Source organism: Ovis aries, chromosome 3, assembly GCF_016772045.2.
Source record: "Ovis aries strain OAR_USU_Benz2616 breed Rambouillet chromosome 3, ARS-UI_Ramb_v3.0, whole genome shotgun sequence".
Classification (NCBI taxonomy): domain Eukaryota; kingdom Metazoa; phylum Chordata; class Mammalia; order Artiodactyla; family Bovidae; genus Ovis; species Ovis aries.
The window spans coordinates 217,882,158-217,906,700 of NC_056056.1; the positions used below are offsets into that span (position 1 = coordinate 217,882,158).

Consider the following 24,543-nt stretch of genomic DNA (forward strand, 5'->3'; position numbering starts at 1 on the left):
CATATTGTTCTTTAAAATAGCTCTGTCTGCTTGTCTTTAAATAAAAGAGGGGAAATATCTTTGCTAAAAATTCTATAAATAATTCATCCAAGAGAATCCAATGACAAAAATTATCAGTGGGGGAAAATAAGAAGCCAACAACCAGTCTTTTCATTCATAAAGCCCTAAGACAGACAAAAACCAGAAGCATACAGTTAGGGATAAAATCATATGCATGAAATCCCCAGGTGAGTTTATGGATATCAACCCAGATGCAGACCCCTCTAGTGTATATTCTCAGGCATAAGATCAAGTTTTAGGCTATTGATCTAATAGCGGTAACAGAATATTTTTATCATGACAACAATGTGAAACTAAGTCAACTTTAAAGATAAGAACAAAAATGTGCTAAGTCTCTTACCTATTTATAGATGAGCCTGTCTGACAAGGGAGAACACTGTATTGTCCTATTAGTTACTCTTAGAAACTCAGATTAAATGTTATTACCCCCAGCCATCAGGTCCTCTGTGTTCCCACAGCACTTGTTTATGTCTCAGAGCACTCAGGCTGCAGTGAAATCTGACTCTTCCAGCAGATTGTGAGAACATCTATTTATCTCTGAATATCATCGATTCTTAAACATTTATTAAATTCAATCTACTTTCAGCTATCTCTGATGCTGGGAGGGATTGGGGGCAGGAGGAGAAGGGGACGACAGAGGATGAGATGGCTGGATGGCGTCACCGACTTGATGGACATGAGTTTGGGTGAACTCCGGGAGTTGGTGATGGACAGGAAGGCCTGGCGTGCTGCGATTCATGGGTCGCAAAGAGTCAGACATGACTCAGCGACTGAACTGAACTCAGCTATTTATGCTATTCTGATGGCTCCCACATCAAATGATCTTTCCTAATAAGAACTAGATAATATTTAATGTTTTAAGTAACTCTGTATCTGTAAAGGTGTACAGTCTACAAATCTATTCTCCTGGCATCCTTGCTCACCTTACAAGCAATTTCCAAGAAACGGGGGCTGGAAAGCTGGTTACTGAACACTTATCAAGGTTAGTTTACTTCCTATCATGCTGCAATAGCTCATCTATGCAGGGTATTGCATAGACAGGGCAGCTCCAGACAGAAAAGTCCTGCCTGGAAACTACTTCCTTAAACAACTCGATCACCTCCATCCCTCTTCCCTGTCAGCTTTAAATAGACACCTGAGGTTTGCTAACTTAGAAGACCCTGCCCTGTGTGTCTGCTAAGTCGCTTCAGTCACGTCCAACTCTTTGCGACCCTATGGACTGTAGCCCACCAGGCTCCTCTGTCCATGGGATTCTCCAGCCAAGAATACTGAAGTGGATTGCCATGGCTTCCTCCAATCTTGAAATCTTAAAGTACATCTTGTACCAAGAAAAAGAGAACAGTCAAAAGTCTGTTCTATACAGGATATAGGATGCTTGGGGCTGGTGCACTGGGAGGACCCAGAGAGATGATATGGGGAGAGAGGTGGGAGGGGGATTCAGGATTGGGAACTCAAGTACACCCGTGGCGGATTCATGTCAATGCATGGCAAAACCAATACAGTGCTGTAAAGTAAAATATAGGAAAATAAATAAATAATGGGGAAAAAAACTATTAAACATTGATTTTCCTCCCTTCTCAAAAAAAAAAAAAAGAGAGAGAGAACAGTCAGTCCAAAGAGCTCAAAGGTCTATTACCTCCTCAAGCACTAGCATAAAAAACTCAGATCTGTAAAATTAAAAAACATTTTAAAAATATATTAGTACTGGAAAGACTGGATCCAGATGGTAAACTGAAAAGCCATCACTGCCTCCTCTGCATTCCAATCACTAATACTGAGAGAGAAGATTTATAATATTAATATAACAGTGCTTTGCAGAAAAACAAAAAGGAATCTAATTGGTGGATTAGAAATTAAAAGGATGACAGAGTAAGGCTGTTTTGAAAGAAGAAACCACAAACCAAAATGCACAGAAGGTAGATAGAGTAGGCAGAATAATAGCCCCCTGAAAGATTCTAACCCCCAGTTACCTGTGAATACGTTACATTACATGGCAGGTCACTTTGCCAATCAGCTGACCTTAAAATCGAGAGATTATTCTGGATTATCTGAGTGGGCCCAACAAAGGTCTTTCAAAGTAGAAGAGTAGGTGGGAGTGAGGCAAGAGGACTCAGCCTATTATTGCTGGCTTTAAGATGCACAAAGGGTGCTTGCTTTGGCAGCACATATACTAAAATTGGAATGATACAGAGATTAGCATGGCCCCTGCGCATGCATGACACACAAATTTGTGAAGCATTCCATTATTTTTTTTTTAAAGATGGACAAAGGGGCCACTAGCCAAGAAATGTGGGCAGCATCTAGAAGCCAAAAAAAGCAAAGAAATGGATTTTCTCCTCGGGCCTCCAGAAAGGAACACATTGACATTTTAATTCTAGCTCATGGGCTGTGTATCTGACTTCTGACCTGCTTGATTGTTCTACACCATTCAATCTGGTAGCTGGTGATTAATCACAAAAGTACAGCTGTATCCAGCTACAAATAAACTTAATATCTATGAGAAAGTCTATTGCAAATGATAAAGGTAAATTGAGAACATAGCTATTCGGTACTTTTGGGGACTTGCTGTATTTGTCTCCTCACCAAGTAAACACACAGATGACTGTTTTCATAATTCTATACATGAAAGTCTCATGTTAGGCTACAGTCTTATAATTTTTTCAGAAATTTGAATTAAATTCTGCTTTTCAGAAATACTCAGTGTTATTTTTTCCTTTAGGACTGTCTTCTCACTTTTGTAAAATTGGACAGCACAAAATACTGAGAAGATAACTACACAAGGTACAATACTGTTGTGCCAGAGAGGCATATAAATCAATCCATTATCTGAGTCCCACAGAATTCTAACCATCTGAGTGGGAGTTCTACTGTCGACAACAATTACAATTTAAAAGGCTCTCTTTCCGAGAAACAACCTTCTAACTCACCAAAAACAAACATTCTGAGTCACAACACTCTACCATCCCCTTCTGGCATTTAACCATTTCGTGCGGGGAAAACAGATTAATTTCTCCACCACGTTGGCACCTGGAGATGGAAGAGCCCTTACAGGCCCCCTAGCCCTGCAGACCCTTTCCCTGCACACCACGGAGCCTGGCCAGGGTTGATAAGTTGCTGTTTAGTTGCTAAGTCATGTCTGACTCTTTTGCCGACTCTATGGACCGTAGACGGCCAGGCTCCTCTGTCCATGGGATTCTCCAGGGAAAAATACTGGAGCAGGTTGCCATTTCCTTCTCCAGGGGATCTTCCTGACACAGGGATTGAACCCAAGTCTCCCGCACTGTGGGCAGATTCTTTACCACTGAGCCACAACGGGGATCACAGCATCACTAAGAAGTCTGCTGAAAGCCAGTGGGGCGGAGGCAGCCAGAACCCAGGTCTCTTGAACTCCAGGCTCTACTGTTCACTGTTCTACCTCAGTTCTCAATCTTTTTTCCAATCAAGACATAAGCAACTTTGCATTTTTCTCTACTTGTAAAAGTGTACACTTACACACAATACTAACCCCCACACACAATTGGGAAATTCTTAACAGGGATTACATAGGGAGAGGGATTAACACCTCCCTTGGGATGTTATCATTTTTAAACAATAAGCATGTGTTGGCTTTAGTTTTGAAATGAGGAGAAGGAAATTTAAAAAAAAAAAAAAAAGACATCAGAATACAAGAGAGTAAGACAGTGTACAGATTCTCAAAGCAACAGGCTGGGGGATCCTTGAGAGTCCCCTAACCCTGTCCAGGGGTCTGCAGGATCAAAGCTGTTTTCATAAACTACTACTGCATAATTCCTTTTTTTTTTTTGCCTTTTTAAAATTCTCATTTTCTCACAGTGTGTAGTGAAGCTTTCCAGAGGCTCTGTGATGTAGAATATTGTAACAGACTGAATGCAGAAGCAGATAAAAGGATCCAGTTATCTTCTATTAAGTATTAGAGAGATTTGCAAAAATACAAAACAATGCCACTCCTCTTACTAATGGGGGAAAAATACAGTTTAAAAAATGCTATGTATGTTAACATGTAACAGGCTTAATATTTTTAGCAGATAAGTATCTTTATGATTTCCCAGCTTTAATTTCTAGAATAATAAATATTGAAAGTTATCACCAAATAAGTAAAACCTCTTCCGAGTCTGCAATAATTCTTAAGAGTATAAAGAAATCATGAGACCAGACAGTCTTGAGAACTTGTTATAAACATGCCATTAAATATGAAAAATAGTACATTATTAACAAACTTAATTATTGAACATATCACTTCTAATATCCTTTTCAGCTGATGATATAGCTGTGTAATGTAAGAAATTGAAAACATCACAAACTTTTGGGTTGGATACTATCCTTTCCACGAAACTCTACAAAAGGCAAATAATTCTAGGAAAAATAAATATAGCCTATAATTAATACCTTAGGGGAATCATTTATTAGAGGCTTGGGTGTGGGTTTTTTTTTTTTTAATGTAACAGAGATACTAGATGAGAAAAACATCTAATAGAATGCTGAAAGGAAAACCAAGTACAAGTCTGGAAGTGACCTGAACTTCCTGGAAATTCAAAGGCTATTATCGTCAGAATACAGAGAGCACAACTAAGAAGGGAACAAAAGTCTGGGGGTAAGTAGAGGTCAAGTCAAAGGCTTCTGCTGAGTATATTAAGGACTATTCTAGTGACCAACTGGAAAGATGTGGGGAGAGGAAGTGGAATTTCAAGGACAACCCCCGGGTTTCTGGCTTAAAAAAAAACAACAGTGAGCGTGTAGTCATGAACTAAGATGGTAAATACTGCAGGAGGAGCAACTTCGGGAAAAGCATATTGAGTTTGGCTTTTGCATTAAAAGTGAATGAAGTCACTCAGTCATATCTGACTCTTTGAGACCCCATGGACTGTAGCCTGCCAGGGTTCTCCGTCCATGGAATTTTCCTGGCAAGAATACTGCAGTGGGTTGCCATTTCCTTCTCCAAGGGATCTTCCTGACCCAGGAATCGATGCCAAGTTTCATGCCCTACAGGTAGACTCTTTACCATCTGAGCCACCAAGGAAGCCCAATCTTTCAGACCCAGGAATCGAACCAGGGTCTCCTGCATTGCAGGCACCTTTACCAGCTGAGCTACCACGGAATCCTGACTTTTAAGTGCCTCAAAGACTTCTACATGAAGACATCCAGCAGGCAGCCAGATCCATCTGGAGCTCCTGAGACTCTGGGACAGAAATGTAGATTTGGAACTTGCTGGAATAGAGCATCTTTCTTCACCTTTAAGACAATAATGATTGTACCATGGCTTAACAGATCTTTGTTAAGGGCGGGTGAAATCATTATTTTACCAATATGCGATCATATACTGTTTTATTTTCGTAACCAAATTTCCATTCTCAACAAATAACTGAAAACGTACCACATGGCAGAACATTTTGTGTTTCTATTTTCTATTTTACTGATTCTTCTTTTTATTATCTCCCTTTTCCTTTGTGAACTCATATCCTTATCTAATATCTTGAGATGGATGCTTAGCTCATTGGTTTCAGGTCTTTCTTCTTTTCCAAACTTGATTTCAAAAGTTACTCCTAGAGGGCACTCTAGGTATTTTAGCTGTGTCTGACAGCTTTTCTTTACAACTCAGTGGTTTTTTCAGATATTCACAAAGTTGTACAACTTCACCACTAGCTAACTCCAGAACATTTTTATCACCTTAAAAGAAAACCCATTCCCATTAGCAGTCAGTCTTCATTTTCTCTTCCTCTCACACGCTGGCTACCACTGACCTATTTTCTGTCTCTCTTTTGCCTATTCTATACATTTCATGTAAATGGAACCAAATAATACATGATTTTTTAATTGGCTTCTTTCGAGGTTCCTCCATGTTACAGAATCAGAACTTCATTCTCTATTGTGGTTGCAAAATATCCTATTATATGGATAAATCACCTTCTGCTGATGAAATCCTTTCATCAGTTGGTAATTTGGGTTATTTCCACTTTTTGGCTTTATGAATAATGCCGCTACGAACATCTGTATACAAAGTTTTACATGGATGTGTCTTCAATTCTCTAGTAGTGGAACTGCTGGGTCATATGGTAATTATGTTTGACATTTTGAGGAACTAAGAGTTTTCCACAGTGACAACACAATTTTATATTCCCAACAACAAAGCATGAGGTTTCAAGTTTCTCCATACCCTTGCAACACTTGTCATTATCTGTGCTTTTAACTGTAGCTATCCTAGTGGGTGTGAAATAGTATCTCATTGTGGTTTTGATTTGCATCTCTTTGATAACTTGCATTTCACATTATTTATTGGCTACTTGTATATCTTCACAGGAGAAATGTCTATTCAAATCCTTTGTGCATTTTTTTGAAGTTATTAATTTTTACTTTTCAACTGTGGTGGGTCTTTGTTGCTGCATATAGCCTTTCTCTAGTGATGAGTCTGGGCTTCTCATTGGGGTTGCTTCTCTTGTTGCAGAGCAAGGACTCTAGGCACACGGGCTTAGCTGCTCCTCAGTTTGTGGGATCTTCCCAGACCAGGGATCAAACCCGTGTCCCCTGCATTGCAAGGCGTAGTCTTAACCACTGGACCACCAGGGAAGTCCCATTTGTGCATTTTTTAATTAGGCTATTTGCATTTCTATTAATGAGCTGCTAACATTCTTTACATATTCTGGAGGCTAGACACTTTATCAGATATTGCAAATCAGACTTGCAAATATGTTCTCCATTCTGTTGTTTTTTCTTTCTTAATAGTATTTGAAGCACAGTCTTAATTCAGATCAAATCCAGTGTATATATTTATTACTTGTGCTTTTGGTGTTATATCTAAGAAACCACTGCCTAATCCAAGGTCATGAAGATTTATGTCAATGTCTTCATCTAACAGTTCTGTAGTTTGAGTTGATACATTTAGGTCTGAGGATCATTTTGTGTTAATTTTTGTGTGGTGTGAAGCAGGGGTCCAGCTTCATTGTGTTGCCTGTGGATGTCCCACTGTCCCTGCACAACTTATTGGAGAGACTGTTCTTTCCCCATTGACGTTCCTTGGTGTCCTTGCCGAAAGTCAACTAAAAACAAATTTGGAGGTTTATTTTTTTGGATTCTCAGTGCTGCTCTGTTGATCTGCCTGTCTATCCTTATGCCAATATCAGTCTCTTGATTACTGTAGCTCTGTACTAAGTTTGAAATCAGGATTCTAAGAGTCCTCTAAATTTTTCTTCCCCAAGATTATTTTGGATACTCTGGATCCCTTGAGCTTTCATATAAACTTTAGGATCATCTTGTCAATTTCTGCAAAAAAGCAAATTGGAATTTTGATATGGAGTATGCCAAATCTGGTAGATGCTCTTAGGAAGTACTGCCACCTTAACAATAATGTTTTCCAACCCACTTATTCAGAGGATTTCTTCCCACTTACTTAGGGATTTTTTTCAATGACTTGTTTTTAGCACAGCTACAAGTTTTAGTATGCACCATCTGTGCTATCCGTTGTTTTTTTTAAATGTGAAGTCTGCACTAAGCAATTCTAGTCAGTTTTTTTTTGTGTGTGTGTGTGGTTGCACCTCACAGCTTGTGGGATCTCAGTTCCTCAACCAGGGATTGAACCTATTTCCTCTGCAGTGAAAGCACAGAGTTTTAACCACTGGACCACCAGAAATTCCCTATCACTTAGTTTTAAATGCTTTTTTATTTCCATTTGATTTCTTCTTTAACCCACAGATCATTCAATAATGTGTTTAATTCCCAAACATATACATTCACATTTTGAATCTATTACCCCTTAGCATCTATCACCTCTGTTCCTTGGATATTTAACAAGTGAACTAGAAATTTATTCTTAACTTAATCCCCCTGCTCCAAAAAATTTATAAAATTTTGTACAATAACAAATACCAAGCAAAAGTAAATCAGAACAAACATAAAATAACTACCACTTTATCCTGAATATGAAAATGAGGACAATGATAAAATCAGGGAGGAAAAAACCCAGAATCTGAAGTTAGGCTCTTTGTACACAAGTATCTGATTAAAAGACACACCAGAGGCATTATAAGGGGCCATCCACACAGCCTCAAGAGTTTCAAACAGAAAGACCAGAGCACAAATACAAACACTGCTTTAGCAAAGTATCATACATCTGATTTAAAATAATAAGGCCTTGAATCACTTTGAGTGGTGGCTAGGAAAATAGAGAAGGAATGCCTGCCAGGAGAACTATAAAAGAATCAATAGTATCTGCTCATTTATTGGATGTGGATCGAAAGAGAGATGGGAGAGGCAGAGAAATGAAGATACCATTGACAGTAATAGGTAAATGAAAAGAGGAAAATAACTGACAAGAAATAGAAAAATAGAAAATGAAAATGATATAGTTTTAAGAAATTACTAGTTCAATCTTGGGCACACTGAATTTCAGATGATGAAAAATTAAGTACGCTCTCACTTGAGTTCAAGCAGTATTATATATCCTGTGTACAAAATTCTACTACAGTAAATCCACTACATACGAATGAGTTCTGTTCCGAGAGTGAGTTCTTAAGTCTAATTTGTTCATAAGTTCAACAAAGTTAGCCTAGGCACCCAACTAACACAATCGGCTCTATAGTACTGTACTATAATAGGTTTATAATACTGGTCACACAAATATACAGAAAAACAAAAAATAAAGAAAACACTTTTAATCTTGTAGTACAGGGCCTTGAAAAGTACAGCAGTACAGCTGGACTGCTGGCATACAGGGTCTGGCACCGAGAGAACAGGCAGGAAGGGTTACTGACTAGGGGAGGGCGGGGGGGAGATGCAGAGCTGAAGGATCGTCAGCAACAGGAGATGGAGGGCAAGCTGCAACTTCATTCACACCTGACAGTGATGGGACGCATATCTGCATCTCAAAGCTCACAAGTTGAAGATTCATATGAAGGGGAGTTACCATATATCCCAGTCACTGACGGGGGAGCCTGGTGGGCTGCCGTCTATGGAGTCGCACAGAGTCGGACACGACTGAAGCGACTTGGCGGCAGCAGCAGCACTGTACTGTGTCTAGTTGTTAATGAGTTTATCTTCCTTATTAAGACTATGGACAGGAATTTTTAAGTAATTAATTAATGACTAAACAGAAAACAAAATCTTCAGGCAGTTGGCAATACCATACTGCAGACAGGAGACAAATCACAGCCAGAGATAAAAATGGCAAGCAGAGTCATACAGATCACTTTTTGCCTAAGTTCTTGGGCATTTCTGGTTCTCTTTATTGTGAACGATCCCACCGTCAGCATCTGGCTTCCTTAATAATGTATCAATATCTACGTTTCAGGTTATATGTCCAAAACTGATAGTTTATTCATTTTCTGGGCTATGTCTCTCCTGTAAAAGGTCAATAAATATCCAGTCTACCTTTTAATTTGGCTGACAACAAACACACATGGAGTTGAAATGAGGTACTTAACACCACAAAGTCAGAAGGAAACAGTGGCGTAAGCTTGGTCAAGGCTTGGTTTCCTAAGCACGTACAATCTTCTGGAAACACCAAGACAGGGACAGACATAAACACAGAAGCAGAGTATCATGGCCTTTCAGCACGAACAGTGATGCCTGGGTTGGCCGACCAACCAAATTCAACCATTTCCAAAGTGTTGATTCTCTCCCAAAGGACGAAGAACAATCCCCCGCCCCGCCAAACGCAATGCTAGTTCCAAAGCAAATTTCCAGAGGACTCCAGAAATGGTGGTTGAGTCAGAGGAGCATCCTGAAACCAGTGTACAGCATTTTCTAATACGGTACACGGCATTACTGGACAGACGGATTATTTTAAAAAGAAAAACAACTAAAATACACTGTCAGTGGTAGATCTCGATCTAATGAAATTCCAAAGATGAAAGCCACTTTGGCTTTCCTATTAAAAAATGTTCTTCACCTAACCAGAGTTAATATAAGTCTTTCCCGTGATACAACAATCAAGCTAACCCTCATACCGGTACACAAATATACACGGTAAACAGAAGGCTTAAACATACCTGAGTGTCAGAAGGAGCATGGGCTTTGGAATAAAATAAACTGAGGTTCAAGTGCCAGCTAGAGTACACACATAAATTACTTCAAATCTCCTTGCCTCGATTTCCTCATTTGTAATCTGGGGACCAGTAAAAACTGTGGGGGCTGCTGTAAGAGGTTAAGCATTAATTTATGGAAAGACCCAATATCATACTAGGCACACAGCTGGCACTCAAGAAATGCTGCTCTCTATATGTACTTTTTACAGCATTTTTTATCAGTGGGGCTCAATATTAATCAGGGCCCTAAAATTAGCAATGGTTACTTACATTCCTTCCAAAAGAGCAATTGTTATTCAGTAAATTCATTTTAAAAATACTGCTCTTTCAGAAGGACCTTTAAGAAGGTAGAAGGGTCAACAGTGTGAAAGACTACAAAGGTGAGTTAAATAAAAACGAAAAACAGTCAGGAGACTAAGCCATTTGGAAGTCAGTGTTGGCCTGTGGGAGAGCAGGTCCAGTGATCAGAGTAGGATGAGGAGGGAAGGCAGTGAGAACAGACTAGTCATTAAATAAACTTAGCATCAAAGGAAGGAGAATAAGCAGCACCTAAGAGGGCAGTTTCTAAACCAGCTCAGTGTGGTTACATTACAGGACAGAGCTGAAGGGAAAAACACTGGGAAAAGGTTAAAGTTACAGGAAAGAAGGAAAAATGAATGGCGCAAAGTCCCGAAAGATAACTGTGGGTAATGTAAGAGGGGAGGATCAAGATCAAAGGTAGCAGAGTCCAGCCACATCTGTCTTTCCTGAGATCAGCACAATGGAGGAAATACTGAGGACAACTGTAGCTGATTCTGTAATTAGAAAAAATGGGAACGTTAGAAAGCTCATCCCAAGTAGCCTCTATTTTATCTAGAGCAAAAGGTGAGATCATCTGTCACAAGTGAATGGACAGAGCTGACCACATAAGATGAGAGAAAATTTCAATTCCAGTGAATTTCTAAAATCGGACAAATGCTGCATTTTCAAGAATACATCTGATAAAGAAACAAATGATTATGGGTTTACCATACTATCACAGGTATTGAGATAGGTACTCCACAAGGGTTACCACACTGACTTCTCGGGAGGACCGAGGAGGCAAAGTTTCCATTTTATAGCTCAGAAAACTCAAGTTCAAAAAGAAAACATGAATGGCCCGAGATGACACGGATAGTTGTGTCTTACTCCAAATCGTAACCAAATAATCCCACAGTTCCTTCATAATGCAGTGGCGTGAGGTCGCATTAACATTTATACTAAATATTTACCACAGTGAAAAGTCAGAAACAATGCAAAATATTCATAAATTATGGAATACTCACCCACTCCAGTACTCTTGCCTGGAAAAACCCATGGACGGAGGAGCCTGGTGGGCTGCCGTCTATGGGATCGCACAGAGTCGGACACAACTGAGCGACTTCACTTTCACTTTTCACTTTCATGCACTAGAGAAGGTAATGGCAACCCACTCCAGTATTCTTGCCTGGAGAATCCCAGGGACAGGGGAGCCTGGTGGGCTGCCATGGGGTCGCACAGAGTCGGACATAACTGAGCGACTTCACTTTCACTTTTCACTTTCATGCACTGGAGAAGGAAATGGCAACCCACTCTAGTGTTCTTGCCTGGAGAATCCCAGAGATCGGGGAGCCTGGTGGGCTGCTGTCTATGGGGTCTCACAGAATCAGACACAACTGAAGCGACTTAGCAGCAGCAGCAGCATGGAATACTCATATGACAAGAATATTTTATTAAAAAGCCAATGATTTCTGAAGTCTTTTTAATAACATGATATAGTAGATATCTCATGTTTTGGACCACACAGCAACATTCTCTTTTCTTGTGGGTGGGCTGATTTTCTTTACCTCTTTCCACTGTGCACAATCTTGGTAATATGTCAGCCTTGGGGGCTTATCACCTTCACAGAGGCAACCCACTACCTCTTCCTAGGTACCACCAAGGTCTTATCTTGGTGGTAGATAAGATATCTTGGGCGACTGAACTGTACAACCTTCCCCAATCCTACAATTTAGTTCAGTTCAGTCACTCAGTCATGTCTGACTCTTTGCGACCCCACGAACTGCAGCACGCCAGGCTTCCCTGTCTATAACCAACTCACAGAGCTTGCTCAAACTCACGTCCATTGAGTCGGTGATGCCATCCAGCCATCTCATCCTCCGTCGCCCCCTTCTCCTCCTGCCTTCAATCTTTCCCAGCATCAGGGTTGTCTCTGAGTCATTTCTTTGCATCAGGTGGCCAAAGTATTGGCACTTCAGCTTCAGTATTAGTCCTTTCAATGAATATTTAGGACTGATTTCCTTTAGGATGGACTGGTTGGATCTCCTTGCAGTCCAAGGGACTCTCAAGAGTCTTCTCCAACACCACAGTTCAAAAGCATTGATTCTCCGGCCCTCAGCCTTCTTTAAGGTTCAACTCTCACATCCATATGCGACTACTGGAAAAACCATAGCTTTGACTATACACCACCACTACACACCTAAGAAGAGCTTCCTGAGGACAGGGACTTTTCCACTGACCTTTATATCCAGAGGCCTTGGACAGAAAATCAACAAGTTCTGCTTGGTTTCTATTTCTAAAAGGCAGGTAGTGAGCCTACAAGGTAAAAAGTCCACTTAATGTTAAGTATGTAAGAGTCAGATGTGCCTGTGTGCCTGTTGCTTCAGTCATGTCCGACTCTTTGCAACCGTATGGACTGTAGCCCATCAGGCTCCTCTGTCCACTGGATTCTCCAGGCAATAATACTGGAGTGGGTTGCCATGCCGTCCTTCAGGAGATCTTCCCAACCCAGGGATTGAACCTGCTTCTCTTATGCTTCCTGCACTGGCAGGCAGGGTCTTCACCACTAGTGCTACCTCGCAAGCCCAAGAGTCAGATAGTTGTGCTTAATTTTCTCTTTTGATACCAACTGGTGAAAAGTGCTCTGAATAAGCTTTCTTACACAGTTCTAAGGATGGCTATGTCTGAGCTTTGAGCCACAGAACAATAACAGGTAAAAGGCAAGGAGAAAGGAAAACTTTCATATTTCTATAAGACTTGAATTCTTTAACCATCAGCATTTATTCAATGAAATGGAATTCTTTTAAAACAAATTATGCAATTAATTTTTTAATATAAACAAAAGGGAAAAAGAAATCTCTTGAAAGCTACCAATTAATTATTATCATTACAATCCCAATGTCTGTTTCAACATCTAAACCCCCTAGACAATTGCAACCAATCTCACTTTTCAAATTCTAGACTAATAAAATCTCTTTTTAATTACAAATGTGCATTTCTTCAAATAAAGTCTACCTTTGGAAGCTAATATGAGAACCAAAAATATGCAATTATAAATCCAGTTATACTCAAAAGTTTGAGAATTATTTAATTATATCAGGCAACAGTCATCAAGTAGCCATAAAGCATTCTCCTGAAACAGCACAATTCTGGTTCTCAAATACTTGAGATTATCTGCAATTATACCAAAGCTTCCATAAAGCACTCCAAATCACTAATCTGTTTAACTTTCAAAGTGTTATGTGTATGCGCATAACACCACACTTGAGGTGAGAAAGTGTAGAACCTGGGAAAAAGTGACTAAGCAAACATGAAACATGTCCTCTCAAAAAGGTTGTGAATCAACATCTCAAACAATGACTTAACAATCTTTTGGGGAGAAAAAACAAGTAATTACATCAGTTTATATCAAAGACAAAAAGCTGGTGAGGGAAACTGCCAGCATTTGTGATACAGGCTGCCTTGCTCAAGTCAGGCACTCAGGCACTCAAGTGCTCCTAACCCCTATGCTCTCCTGGATCATCTCAAAACTTTGTATGGCCAAGGCATTTAACTAAACATGAGTCAATTAAACCACAGTACTACACATTAAAAGTAATGCTATTTTTCCCATCAAACATAGTGACATTTTGTGGTGAAACGGTTTCCCTTTGGTAGCAATTAGAAGAAAGCAGGTCCACGTTGTGAAGTTTATCCTTAAAGCAGAAATTTGCAAAGAGTTAAGAGAACCACTCTCAGCCTGATATTCAATAAAGCAACGAAACACAATGTAATTTCTCATTCTAACAGGTTCCAGGAAGCAAGAGGAAAAGAAATTATTCTTACAAAAGTATATCTAGTAGATAATCTAACATAGCCTACGGGAGAAAGAAAAACCACTGAAAATTCCAGGTGCTTAATTTCAAGCAGAAGTGCTAACACGAGAAAAATGGGAAATGAGACAGAAAAAAATAGAAATGCTTTTGCAGGTTAAAATGAGATATATCATCTCTACCCCCAATTACTGCCTACAGCAGAACTCAGAATACTAGGCGCAAGAGTCAAGTCTATTCAATGACTGGTTTTGTAAACTAAGATTTCATCAGAATAGCCCTCCATCCATTTACTTATTGTCAATGACTGGTTTCACATTATCTTGGCAGGGTTGAGTAGCTTTGCCAGAGACCATACGCCTAAATTATTTACCGGTTGCCTCCTTAAAGAAAAAGTTTGCTAACCCTTTTATTTCTCTCATAAAACTTAACACTACCTAAAATTTGTTTTTTGATTTAGTCAATTATTGTCTTGACTTCCCCACTAGAAAGCAAACTTTGTAAAGAGAAAGACTTTTGTTCTCCACTATATTTCTAGCACCTAAATCAGTGCATGGCACATAAAAAGCACTCAATAAAGATGTTGAATGAATGGCTATTTATTAAGAAAAAGAAAGGAGAAGAAACATTTCCCATCTTCCCATTCTCATTCTCTCTTAAATGCACTGCAACTATTCACCCTACAAATCCACCAAAACAAGTCTTCTCAGTTAACCACTGGATTTATCATGTTGATAAACACATTGATAAATCCAACGGTTAATCCTCAGTCCTCATCTTACTTGACTCATCGACAGCATCTGACCCAGTTGGTCTATACCCTCCTGCGTGCAACTCTCAGAACACCATATTCTCTTATTAATAGTTCACCTCCTGCCCAATGGAGACATTCCTTAGTCTCCTCTGCTAGTCCTCTCACTTCCCCAGCCTCTTCATGTTGGCATGCTTCCAGGCTAAGCCTTTTGAGACTTTTCTCCTCCATTCACAAAACTCATTTCTTTGATGAACTCATCTAGTCTCATGACTACTCTTCGGCATTTCAAACTTAACTATCAAAAACCAAACCCAGGGATTTCCCTGGTGGTCCAGCAGTTAAGACTCTGAGCTTCCAATGCAGGGCGTACAGGCTCAATTCCTGGTCTGGGAACTAAGGTCCCACATGCTGAGTGGCACGGCCAAGAAGTAAAAATAAATAAAAATAAAACCCAAAACCATTCTCATCTTTCCCCCAAAAGCTGCTCCTTTATAGTCTTCACCATCTCAGTAAATGGAAATATAATCCTTCCAGTCGCTCAAGGCCAAAACACTTGGGAGTCAACCAGCTCTTATTCTATTACATCCCACATCCAATCTACCATCAAAACCCTGGTAGCTCTATCTCAGAAATATATTCCAGGTGAATGAGCTTTTCTCACTATCTCCACTGCTACCATCCTGGCGGGCTGATGGTTTCCATGCTTTTACCCTTGTTCCCTTACAGTCTACTGTCAACGGAGCAGCCACAGTGATCATGTTTAAAATGTAAGTCAGCAAGTTGCTGCATGCTCAAAATAACTTGCTCTAACAGCTAGCCAGCTCCCTTCACACTCAGCATTAAAATTCTCACACAATTTGGTCTCCTGAAACCTGTTTGCCCGCCTTTGTGTCTCTACTCCAAAGGTCTCCAGGCCTATCCTAGGGTATATCAAGCAAGCTTCCATTTCAGTGCCTTTACCCTGGCTGAAAGGCTCTTCTGGTCTGAGTGAACTAGGACTCCTAAATCAGGCACTTCCCATCAACTACTGCGCCATCTAATTCACGTAACAACTCTGTGAGGTAGGTGTCAATGCCTCCATTTAAAGATTAGGAAAGTAAAGTTTTTAGGCCACTTATCTAACAAGGATGGAGTTGGGGCTCAGCCTCCATTAGTCTGCACAGAACACGAGCTCTGATGCTTTTGAACTGTGGTGTTGGAGACGGCGCTTGAGAGTCCCTTGGACTGCAAGGTGATCCAACCAGTCCATTCTAAAGGAGATCAGTCCTGGGTGTTCATTGGAGGGACTGATGCTGAAGCTGAAACTCCAATACTTTGGCCACCTCATGTGAAGAGTTGACTCATTGGAAAAGACTCTGGTGCTGGGAGAGATTGGGGGCAGGAGGAGAAGGGGACGACAGAGGATGAGATGGCTAAATGGCATCACCGACTTGATGGACATGAGTCTGAGTACACTCTGGGAGTTGGTGATGGACAGGAGGCCTGGTGTGCTGCGATTCATGGGGTCGCAAAGAGTCAGACACGACTGAGCGACTGAACTGAACTAAAGAGGAGAGGATTCAGCCAGTTATATGCCTCTGAAGTCCCAGTGATTTCAGGTGCATACTGACAGCTAGAGGATTTAGAAAAGCAGAGAGCCAGTATGAGAACCAGGATGAGAACCAGAGAGGAAGGTACTGAACCAAAAAAGTGGTGTCAAATGGAAGTGAGACATCCAGCAGCTCAAGAACCAGGCGCATTCCTCATAGTAAACCACACCTGTGGTAGAGAGCAACTTTGCTCTTGACTTAAAAAAAAATGGTATCTTCTCCTGCCAACAATATTGGCCAGAGGTTTGTATCCCTGCTAGGTTCTGCCTCTCACCTGCAGTTTAGTGTGTGAAGAGACTGCGTAGTTAAGAATGTGATTAAGCGACACAGCTGCACACCTAGGTTTTCCTCTGGCCCAGTCAAAGTTTGTGCGCCCGGTGGGGTGGGACAGGGGGACGATTGCCCTTTAAATTTCAGATGGCAAAGAGAACAACAGTATCTTCGTCCTTGTGGGTGTGTGGGACACACACTCCTCCCCCCCCCCCCCCCCCCCCCCCCCCCCCCGGGCCACACACACATCCCAGGTACTCTTTAAGAGGACAGAGCGGTAGCCAGGAGCGGAGAGGGTGTCGGCCTTTACACCAAATTCTTCCAGCAACATTTAGCTTATGCCCCATTCCTCTACGCCCCAGTCACGACACGATCGCCTTGCCATCCCCATCCCCCAGCCAAAGCCTGGTCTGGCCCCAGAGAAGCCCCACACCCCACAGTGGCCCGGGCACGAAGACCCCGCCTCACCACGGCTCCCGCCACGGCGTGGACCAGGCTTTCGTAGGACAACACGGAAGACATATGTGCGGTTCCTGCAAACCCGGCTGCAGTTTCCCAGCAGAAGCTGAAGCCAAATTGACTGGCGAAACTAGCGCCAGAGTACCGGGCAGGGGCGTCACAAGCTCCACCCCTCAGGCCCGCCTCCTCCAGAACAACCATTTCCGGGTCGCAGGGCGCCCGAGTCTCCTGGCCCGGAGGCCGCTTGCGAGAGAAGAGGGAGGGAACGCTCCTTGGCTCTGATTGGTCCCTGGCGCTGGCGCGGGGCGGGGCAGACTGGTGCTGCGGCGACCACGTGGAGGGTTGGGTCTGGCGGAAACTCGGCGCCCGGAAGGTCCACTGTGTTTCCTCGCGTTGCCGCTGCCCCGTGGTGCTTTACACCTCCAACACTGGGGACTTCAGAAAATCTTTTTTTCCCTCCACATCTCTTCATAAGACTAGCTGGAGACAAGCAAGATGGGGGACTCATCTTCCTGTTTCTCTAAGACTTTACTCATATTTTCTCTAGCTAGTATTTTTAGTCACGTTTTGGTCAAGAGGACATACATGTTGATTGGGCAATGTTCTCCCCTCTGAAAAACCCTGGTGGGAAGAGAACTTGAGCGTCAGGAAATCAAAATGATCAGATGGAGGTGGGAACAAACTAGTTGGCAACTAGTAAAAATTTTTAACCTATTGGTTTCCTCCTTTTTGAAATGACAGTGTTAATACTTCTAGGATTACAAAAGTTAATTTATGTAAATTTAAACATACTTTAGAAAATACTGAAGAAACACAATTCCATATTGCTAAGTGAAAACAAACTACACAAAATTAGAAAAACCACATTCTACCCCCTCACCCACAACATACTGTGACACCAGGTTTCAGGACTTAAACTTCTGTTACTTAGGTACCATCCTCATGGATCTCTGCCAGTTTCAGAACCATCAAGTTTACTTTCATAATACCTTTGCTGATTGATAGTCTTTGACTGGAATTCAAAAGTAGGAAGTAAAGAGCTACCTGGAGTAACAAGCAAATTTGGCCTTGGAATACAAAATGAAGCAGGTCAAACAGTTTTGGCAAACAGTTTTGCCAAGAGAATGCACAAGTGATAACAAACACCCTTTTCCAACAACACAAGAGAAGACTCTACACGTGGACATCACCAGACTGTCAATACCGAAATCAGATTGATTATATTCTTTGCAGCCAAAGATGGAACAGCTCTATGCAGTCAGCAAAAACAAGACCAGGAGCTGACTGTGGCTCAGATCATGAACTCCTTATTGCCAAATTCAGACTGAAATTGAAGAAAACAGAGAAAACCACTAGACCATTCAGGTATGACCTAAATAAAATCCCTTACGATTATACAGTGGAAGTGACAAATAGACTCAAGGGATTAGATCTGATAGAGAGAGTGCCTGAAAAACTATGGACGGAGGTTCGTGACTTTGTATAGGAGGCAGTGATCAAGAACATCCCCAAGAAAAAGAAATGCAAAAAGGCAAAATGGTTGTCTCACGAAGCCTTACAAATAGCTAAGAAAAGAAGAGAACCTAAAGGCAGAGGAGAAAAGCAAAGATATTCCCATTTGAATGCAGAGTTCCAAAGAATAGCAAGGAGACATAAGAAAGCCTTCCTCAGTGATCGATGCAAAGAACTAGAGGAAAACAATAAAATGGGAAAGACTAGACATCTCTACAAGAATATTAGAGATACCAAGGGAACATTTCATGCAAAGATGGGCACAATAAAGGACAGAAATGGTATGGACCTAACAGAAGCAGAAGATATTAAGAAGTGGCAAGAATACATGGAACTATACAAAAAAGATCTTCATGACCCAGATAACCATGATGGTGTGATCACTCACCTAGAGGCAAACATCCTGGAATGCAAAGTCAAGTGGGCCTTAGGAAGCATCACTACGAACAAAGCCAGTGGAGGTGATGGAATTCCAATTGAGCTATTTCAAATCCTGAAAGATGATGCTGTGAAAGTGCTGCACTCAGCAAATTTGGAAAACTCAGCAGTGGCCACAGGACTGGAAAAGGTCAGTTTTCATTCCAATCCCAAAGAAAGGCAATGCCAAAGAATGTTCAAACTACCACACAACTGCACTCATCTCATACACTAGCAAAGTAATGCTCAAAATTCTCCAAGCCAGGCTTCAACATTACATGAACCGTGAGCTTACAGATGTTCAAGCTGAATTTAGAAAAGGCAGAGGAACCAGAGACCAAATTGCCAACATCTGCTGGATCATTGAAAAACCAAGAGTTCCAGAAAAATATCTACTTCTGCTTTATTGACTATGCCAAAGCCTTTGACTATGTGGATCACAGCAAACTGTGGAAAATCCTTAAACAGATGGAAATAGCAGACAACCTTTTCTGCCTCCTGAGAAATCTGTATGCAGGTCAAGAAGCAACAGTTAGAACTGGACATGAACAACAGACTGGTTCCAAATTGGGAAAGGAGTATGTCCAGGCTATACATTGTCACCCTGCTTATTTAACTTATATGCAGAGTACATCATGAGAAACACTGGACTGGATGAAGCACAGGCTGGAATCAAGATTGCTGGGAGAAATATCAATAACCTCAAATATGCAGATGACACCACCCTTATGGCAGAAAGTGAAGAACTAAAGAGCCTCTTGATGAAAGTGAAAGATGAGAGTGAAAAAGTTGGCTTAAAGCTCAACATTCAGAAAATGAAGATCATGCCATCCAGTCCCATCACTTCATGGCAAGTAGATGGGAAAACAATGGAAACAGAGATTTTGTTTGGGCTCCAAAATCACTCGAGATGGTGGTGACTGCAGCCATGAAATTAAAAGATGCTAGCTCCTTGGAAGAAAAGCTAAAACCAACCTAGACAGCATACTAAAAAGCAGAGATATTACTTTACCAACAAAGGTCTGTGTAGTCAAAGCTATGTATGGTTTTTCCAGTAGTCATGTATGGATGTGAGTTGGACTATAAAAAAAGCTGAGTGCCTTAGAATTGGTGCTTTTGAACTGTGGTGTTGAAGAAGACTCTTGAGTCCCTAGGACTGCAAGGAGACCCAACCAGTCAATCCTAAAGGAAATCAACCCTGAATATTCATTGCATGGACTGATGTTGAAGCTGAAACTCCAATACTTCGGCCACCTCATGCGCAGAACAGACTCATTGCAAAAGACCCTGATGCTGGGAAAGATTGAAGGCGGGAGAAGGGGACAGCAGAGGATGAGATGGTTGGATGGCATCACCGACACGATGGACATGAGTTTGAGTGAGCTCTGGGAGCTGGTGATGGACAGAGAAGCCTGGCATGCTGCAGTCCATGGGGTCGCAGAGAGACACACAGAGTGACTGAACTGAACTGACTGCTTATTACAGCCAGAGGCCAAATGTTTTATGCCTTTTATCACATTTACTCCCAGGAGAGGGCGCTAACAGTGTTTACCTGGTCCTGTTTTCACAAAATTTGAAAATATTTCAATTGCGACTGGTTAAGATCCGTTTATAACTCTGGGGCTTCACTGGTGGTGCAGACGGTAAAGAATCTTTCTGCAATGCGAGACGTGGGTTCCATCCCTGGGTTGGAAAGATACCCTGGAGAAGGGCATGGCAACCCATTCCTGTTCTCTTGCCTGGAGAATACCCACGGACAGAGACAGGCAGGCTACAGTCCACAGGGTTGCAGAGTCGGACATGACTGAGCGACTAAGCACATACATTTAGTGTTGCTACAGTGACCACAGGTAAGTTACAAAGCAAGTTGGGGAGATAGTTGGACTTAGGGATACCTATTCATATGTATTAACATGTTACTACTAGACCTTCTGTTTTAGGAATCTCTCCCAGGAATACTCCCACCACTCCCTAGTCATGACATGAAAGTGCAGGTCCAAGTTAAATGAAGGCAGGATTCGGCACTGGAATACAGAACCCTGTCTGCTGGTAATCTTAATCGGAGGACTCAGCCCTTGTGGACTCCTACTTAATTTGGACACTCTCAAGAAAACACTGCGTTATGTAGCATACAGACTTATAAACACACTTTATGAATCCTTTTACAGTGGTAATTGAACACAATTTTTCTTATTTCCCGTTTGTACGGTATGATATGCAGACAGCATGTCCATCTCTGAAATCTTCTGCATACCAGCTATCAAAAAATAATTTCACATCTCAGTATTCCGAATTATGTACTACTTTTCTTAAAAGAGAGCTCCCTGAACTATACAAGCATTAAGTCCCACACTATAGAAACAGTATATTAAATCTTTAGCCTCCTTCTGTTCACACCTGTATTATCAGTACAAAATAAAAAAGGAACTTAGAATTGGTCACCTTCCTGTTCATTTCTGCACTTGCATATGTCAGGTTACACCACCTGAAAACGTCCCAGTGATATGTACTAAAGAACATCCTTATTATATAACAGGATACCTAGATTTTCATAGTATTTACACACATTTATGCTAGGCGTCTAGGCCCTCCTGTGCCTGTGCAGCCTCGGGTTGGTCCTCCCGGCCACGGGCCCTGGCCTCGGGCGTGGGTGGCTCCTCAGGGTCACCGCCCCTAGTCTTGGGCGTGAGGTGGCTTCTCCCGGCCGCCCCTGACCTCAGAGGTGGGGTGTCTCCTCCCGGCCGCCCCTGACCTCGGATGCGGGGTAGCAGGCACAGGAGGGCCTAGAGGAGCTATCCCACGTTGAAGGTCAGGAAAGGTGGCAGTAAGGAGATACCCCTCGTCCAAGGTAAGGAGCAGCGGCTGTGCTTTGCTGGAGCAACCGTGAAGAGATACCCCACGGCCAAGGTAAGAGAAACCCAAGTAAGATGGTACGTGTTGCAAGAGGGCATCAGAGGGCAGACACACTGAAACCATACTCACAGAAAACTAGTCAATCTAATCACACTAGGACCACAGCCTTGTCTAACTCAATGAAACCAAGCCATGCCTGCGGGGCAACCCAAGACGGGCGGGTCATGGTGGAGAGGTCTGACAGAATGTGGTCCACTGGAGAAGGGAATGGCAAGCCACTTCAGTATTCTTGCCTTGAGAACCCCATGAACAGTATGAAAAGGTAAAATGATAGAATACCAAAAGAGGAACTCCCCAGGTCATTAGGTGCCCAATATGCTACTGGAGATCAGTGGAGAAATAACTCCAGAAAAAATGAAGGGATGGAGCCAAAGCAAAAACAATACCCAGCTGTGGATGTGGCTAGTGATAGAAGCAAGATCTGATGCTGTAAAGAGCAATATTGCATAGGAACCTGGAATGTCAGGTCCATGAATCAAGGCAAATTGGAAGTGGTCAAACAAGAGATGGCAAGGGTGAACATTGACATTCTAGGAATCAGCGAACTAAAATGGACTGGAATGGGTGAATTTAACTCAGATGAACATTATATCTACTACTGCGGGCAGGAATCCCTCAGAAGAAATGGAGTAGCCATCATGGTCAACAAGAGAGTCCGAAATGCAGTACTTGGATGCAATCTCAAAACGACAGAATGATCTCTGTTCGTCTCCAAGGCAAACCATTCAATATCAGTTGTCCAAGTCTATGCCCCAACCAGTAATGCTGAAGAAGCTGAAGTTGAACGGTTTTATGAAGACCTACAAGACCTTTTAGAACTAACAGCCAAAAAAGATGTCCTTTTCATTATAGGGGACTGGAATGCAAAAGTAGGAAATCAAGAAACACCTGGAGTAACAGGCAAATTTGGCCTTGGAATGCGGAATGAAGCAGGGCAAAGACTAGTAGAGTTTTGCCAAGAAAATGCACTGGTCATAGCAAACACCCTCTTCCAACAACACAAGAGAAGATTCTACACATGGACATCACCAGATGGTCAACACCGAAATCAGATTGATTATATACTTTGCAGCCAAAGATGGAGAATCTCTATACAGTCAACAAAAACAAGACCAGGAGCTGACTGTGGCTCAGATCATGAACTCCTTATTACCAAACTCAGATTCAAATTGAAGACAGTAGGGAAAACCGCTAGACCATTCAGGTATGACCTGAATCAAATCCCTTATGATTATACAGTGGAAGTGAGAAATAGATTTAAGGGCCTAGATCTGATAGAGTGCCTGATGAACTATGGAATGAGGTTTGTGACATTGTACAGGAGACAGGGATCAAGACCATCCCCATGGAAAAGAAATGCAAAAAAGCAAACTGGCTGTCTGGGGAGGCCTTACAAATAGCTGTGAAGAGAGAAGCGAAAAGCCAAGGAGAAAAGGAGATATAAGCATCTGAATGCAGAGTTCCAGAGAATAGCAAGAAGAGATAAGAAAGCCTTCTTCAGAGATCAATGCAAAGAAATACAGGAAAACAACAGAATGGGAAAGACTAGAGAACCAAGGGAACATTTCATGCAAAGATGGGCTCGATAAAGCACGGAAATGGTATGGACCTAACAGAAGCAGAAGATATTAAGAGGTGGCAAGAATACACAGAACTGTACAAAGATCTTCACGACCTGGATAATCACGATGGTGTGATCACTCATCTAGAGCCAGATATCTTGGAATGTGAAGTCAAGTGGGCCTTAGAAAGCATCAGTATGAACAAAGCTAGTGGAGGTGATGGAATTCCAGTGGAGCTGTTTCAAATCCTGAAAGATGATGCTGTGAAAGTGCTGCACTCAATATGCCAGCAAATTTGGAAAACTCAGCAGTGGCCACACGACTGGAAAAGGTCAGTTTTCATTCCAATCCCAAAGAAAGGCAATGCCAAAGAATGCTCAAACTATCGCACAATTGCACTCATCTCACATGCTAGTAAAGTAATGCTCAAAATTCTCCAAGCCAGGCTTCAGCAATACATGAACCGTGAACTCCGATATTCAAGCTGGTTTTAGAAAAGGCCAAGGAACCAGAGATCAAATTGCCAACATCAGCTGGATCATGGAAAAAGCAAGAGAGTTCCAGAAAAACATCTGTTTCTGCTTTTTATTGACTATGCCAAAGGCTTTGACTGTGTGGATCACAAGAAACTGTGGAAAATTCTGAGAGATGGGAATACCAGTCAGAACTGGACATGGAACAACAGACTGGTTCCAAATAGGAAAAGGAGTGTGTCAAGGCTGTATATTGTCACCCTGCTTATTTAACTTATATGCAGAGTACATCATGAGAAATGCTGGGCTGGGAGAAACACAAGCTGGAATCAAGACTGCTGGGAGAAATATGAATAACCTCAGATATGCAGATGACACCACCCTTATGGCAGAAAGTGAAGAGGAGCTAAAAAGC

At 41.8% G+C, this 24,543-nt stretch overlaps 1 protein-coding gene and 1 non-coding gene across 3 annotated transcripts in view; one reads left to right on the forward strand and one right to left on the reverse strand.

Moving 5' to 3' along the window:
• The window catches only part of SLC25A17 (solute carrier family 25 member 17), a 41,113-nt gene extending 23,550 nt beyond the window's left edge, over window positions 1-17,563 (reverse strand). The window contains exon 1 of one of the 2 annotated variants that reach the window (XM_060411566.1): window positions 17,261-17,563. In XM_060411566.1, the coding sequence (XP_060267549.1) occupies window positions 17,261-17,452 (192 nt within the window). In that variant the 5' untranslated portion in view covers window positions 17,453-17,563. 2 annotated transcript variants of the gene reach the window in all.
• Window positions 2,207-2,310, forward strand: LOC114114167 (U6 spliceosomal RNA). The gene has a single exon (XR_003589006.1). It is a non-coding gene; the product is annotated as a U6 spliceosomal RNA (small nuclear RNA).
• Window positions 17,564-24,543: the final 6,980 nt, after the last annotated feature.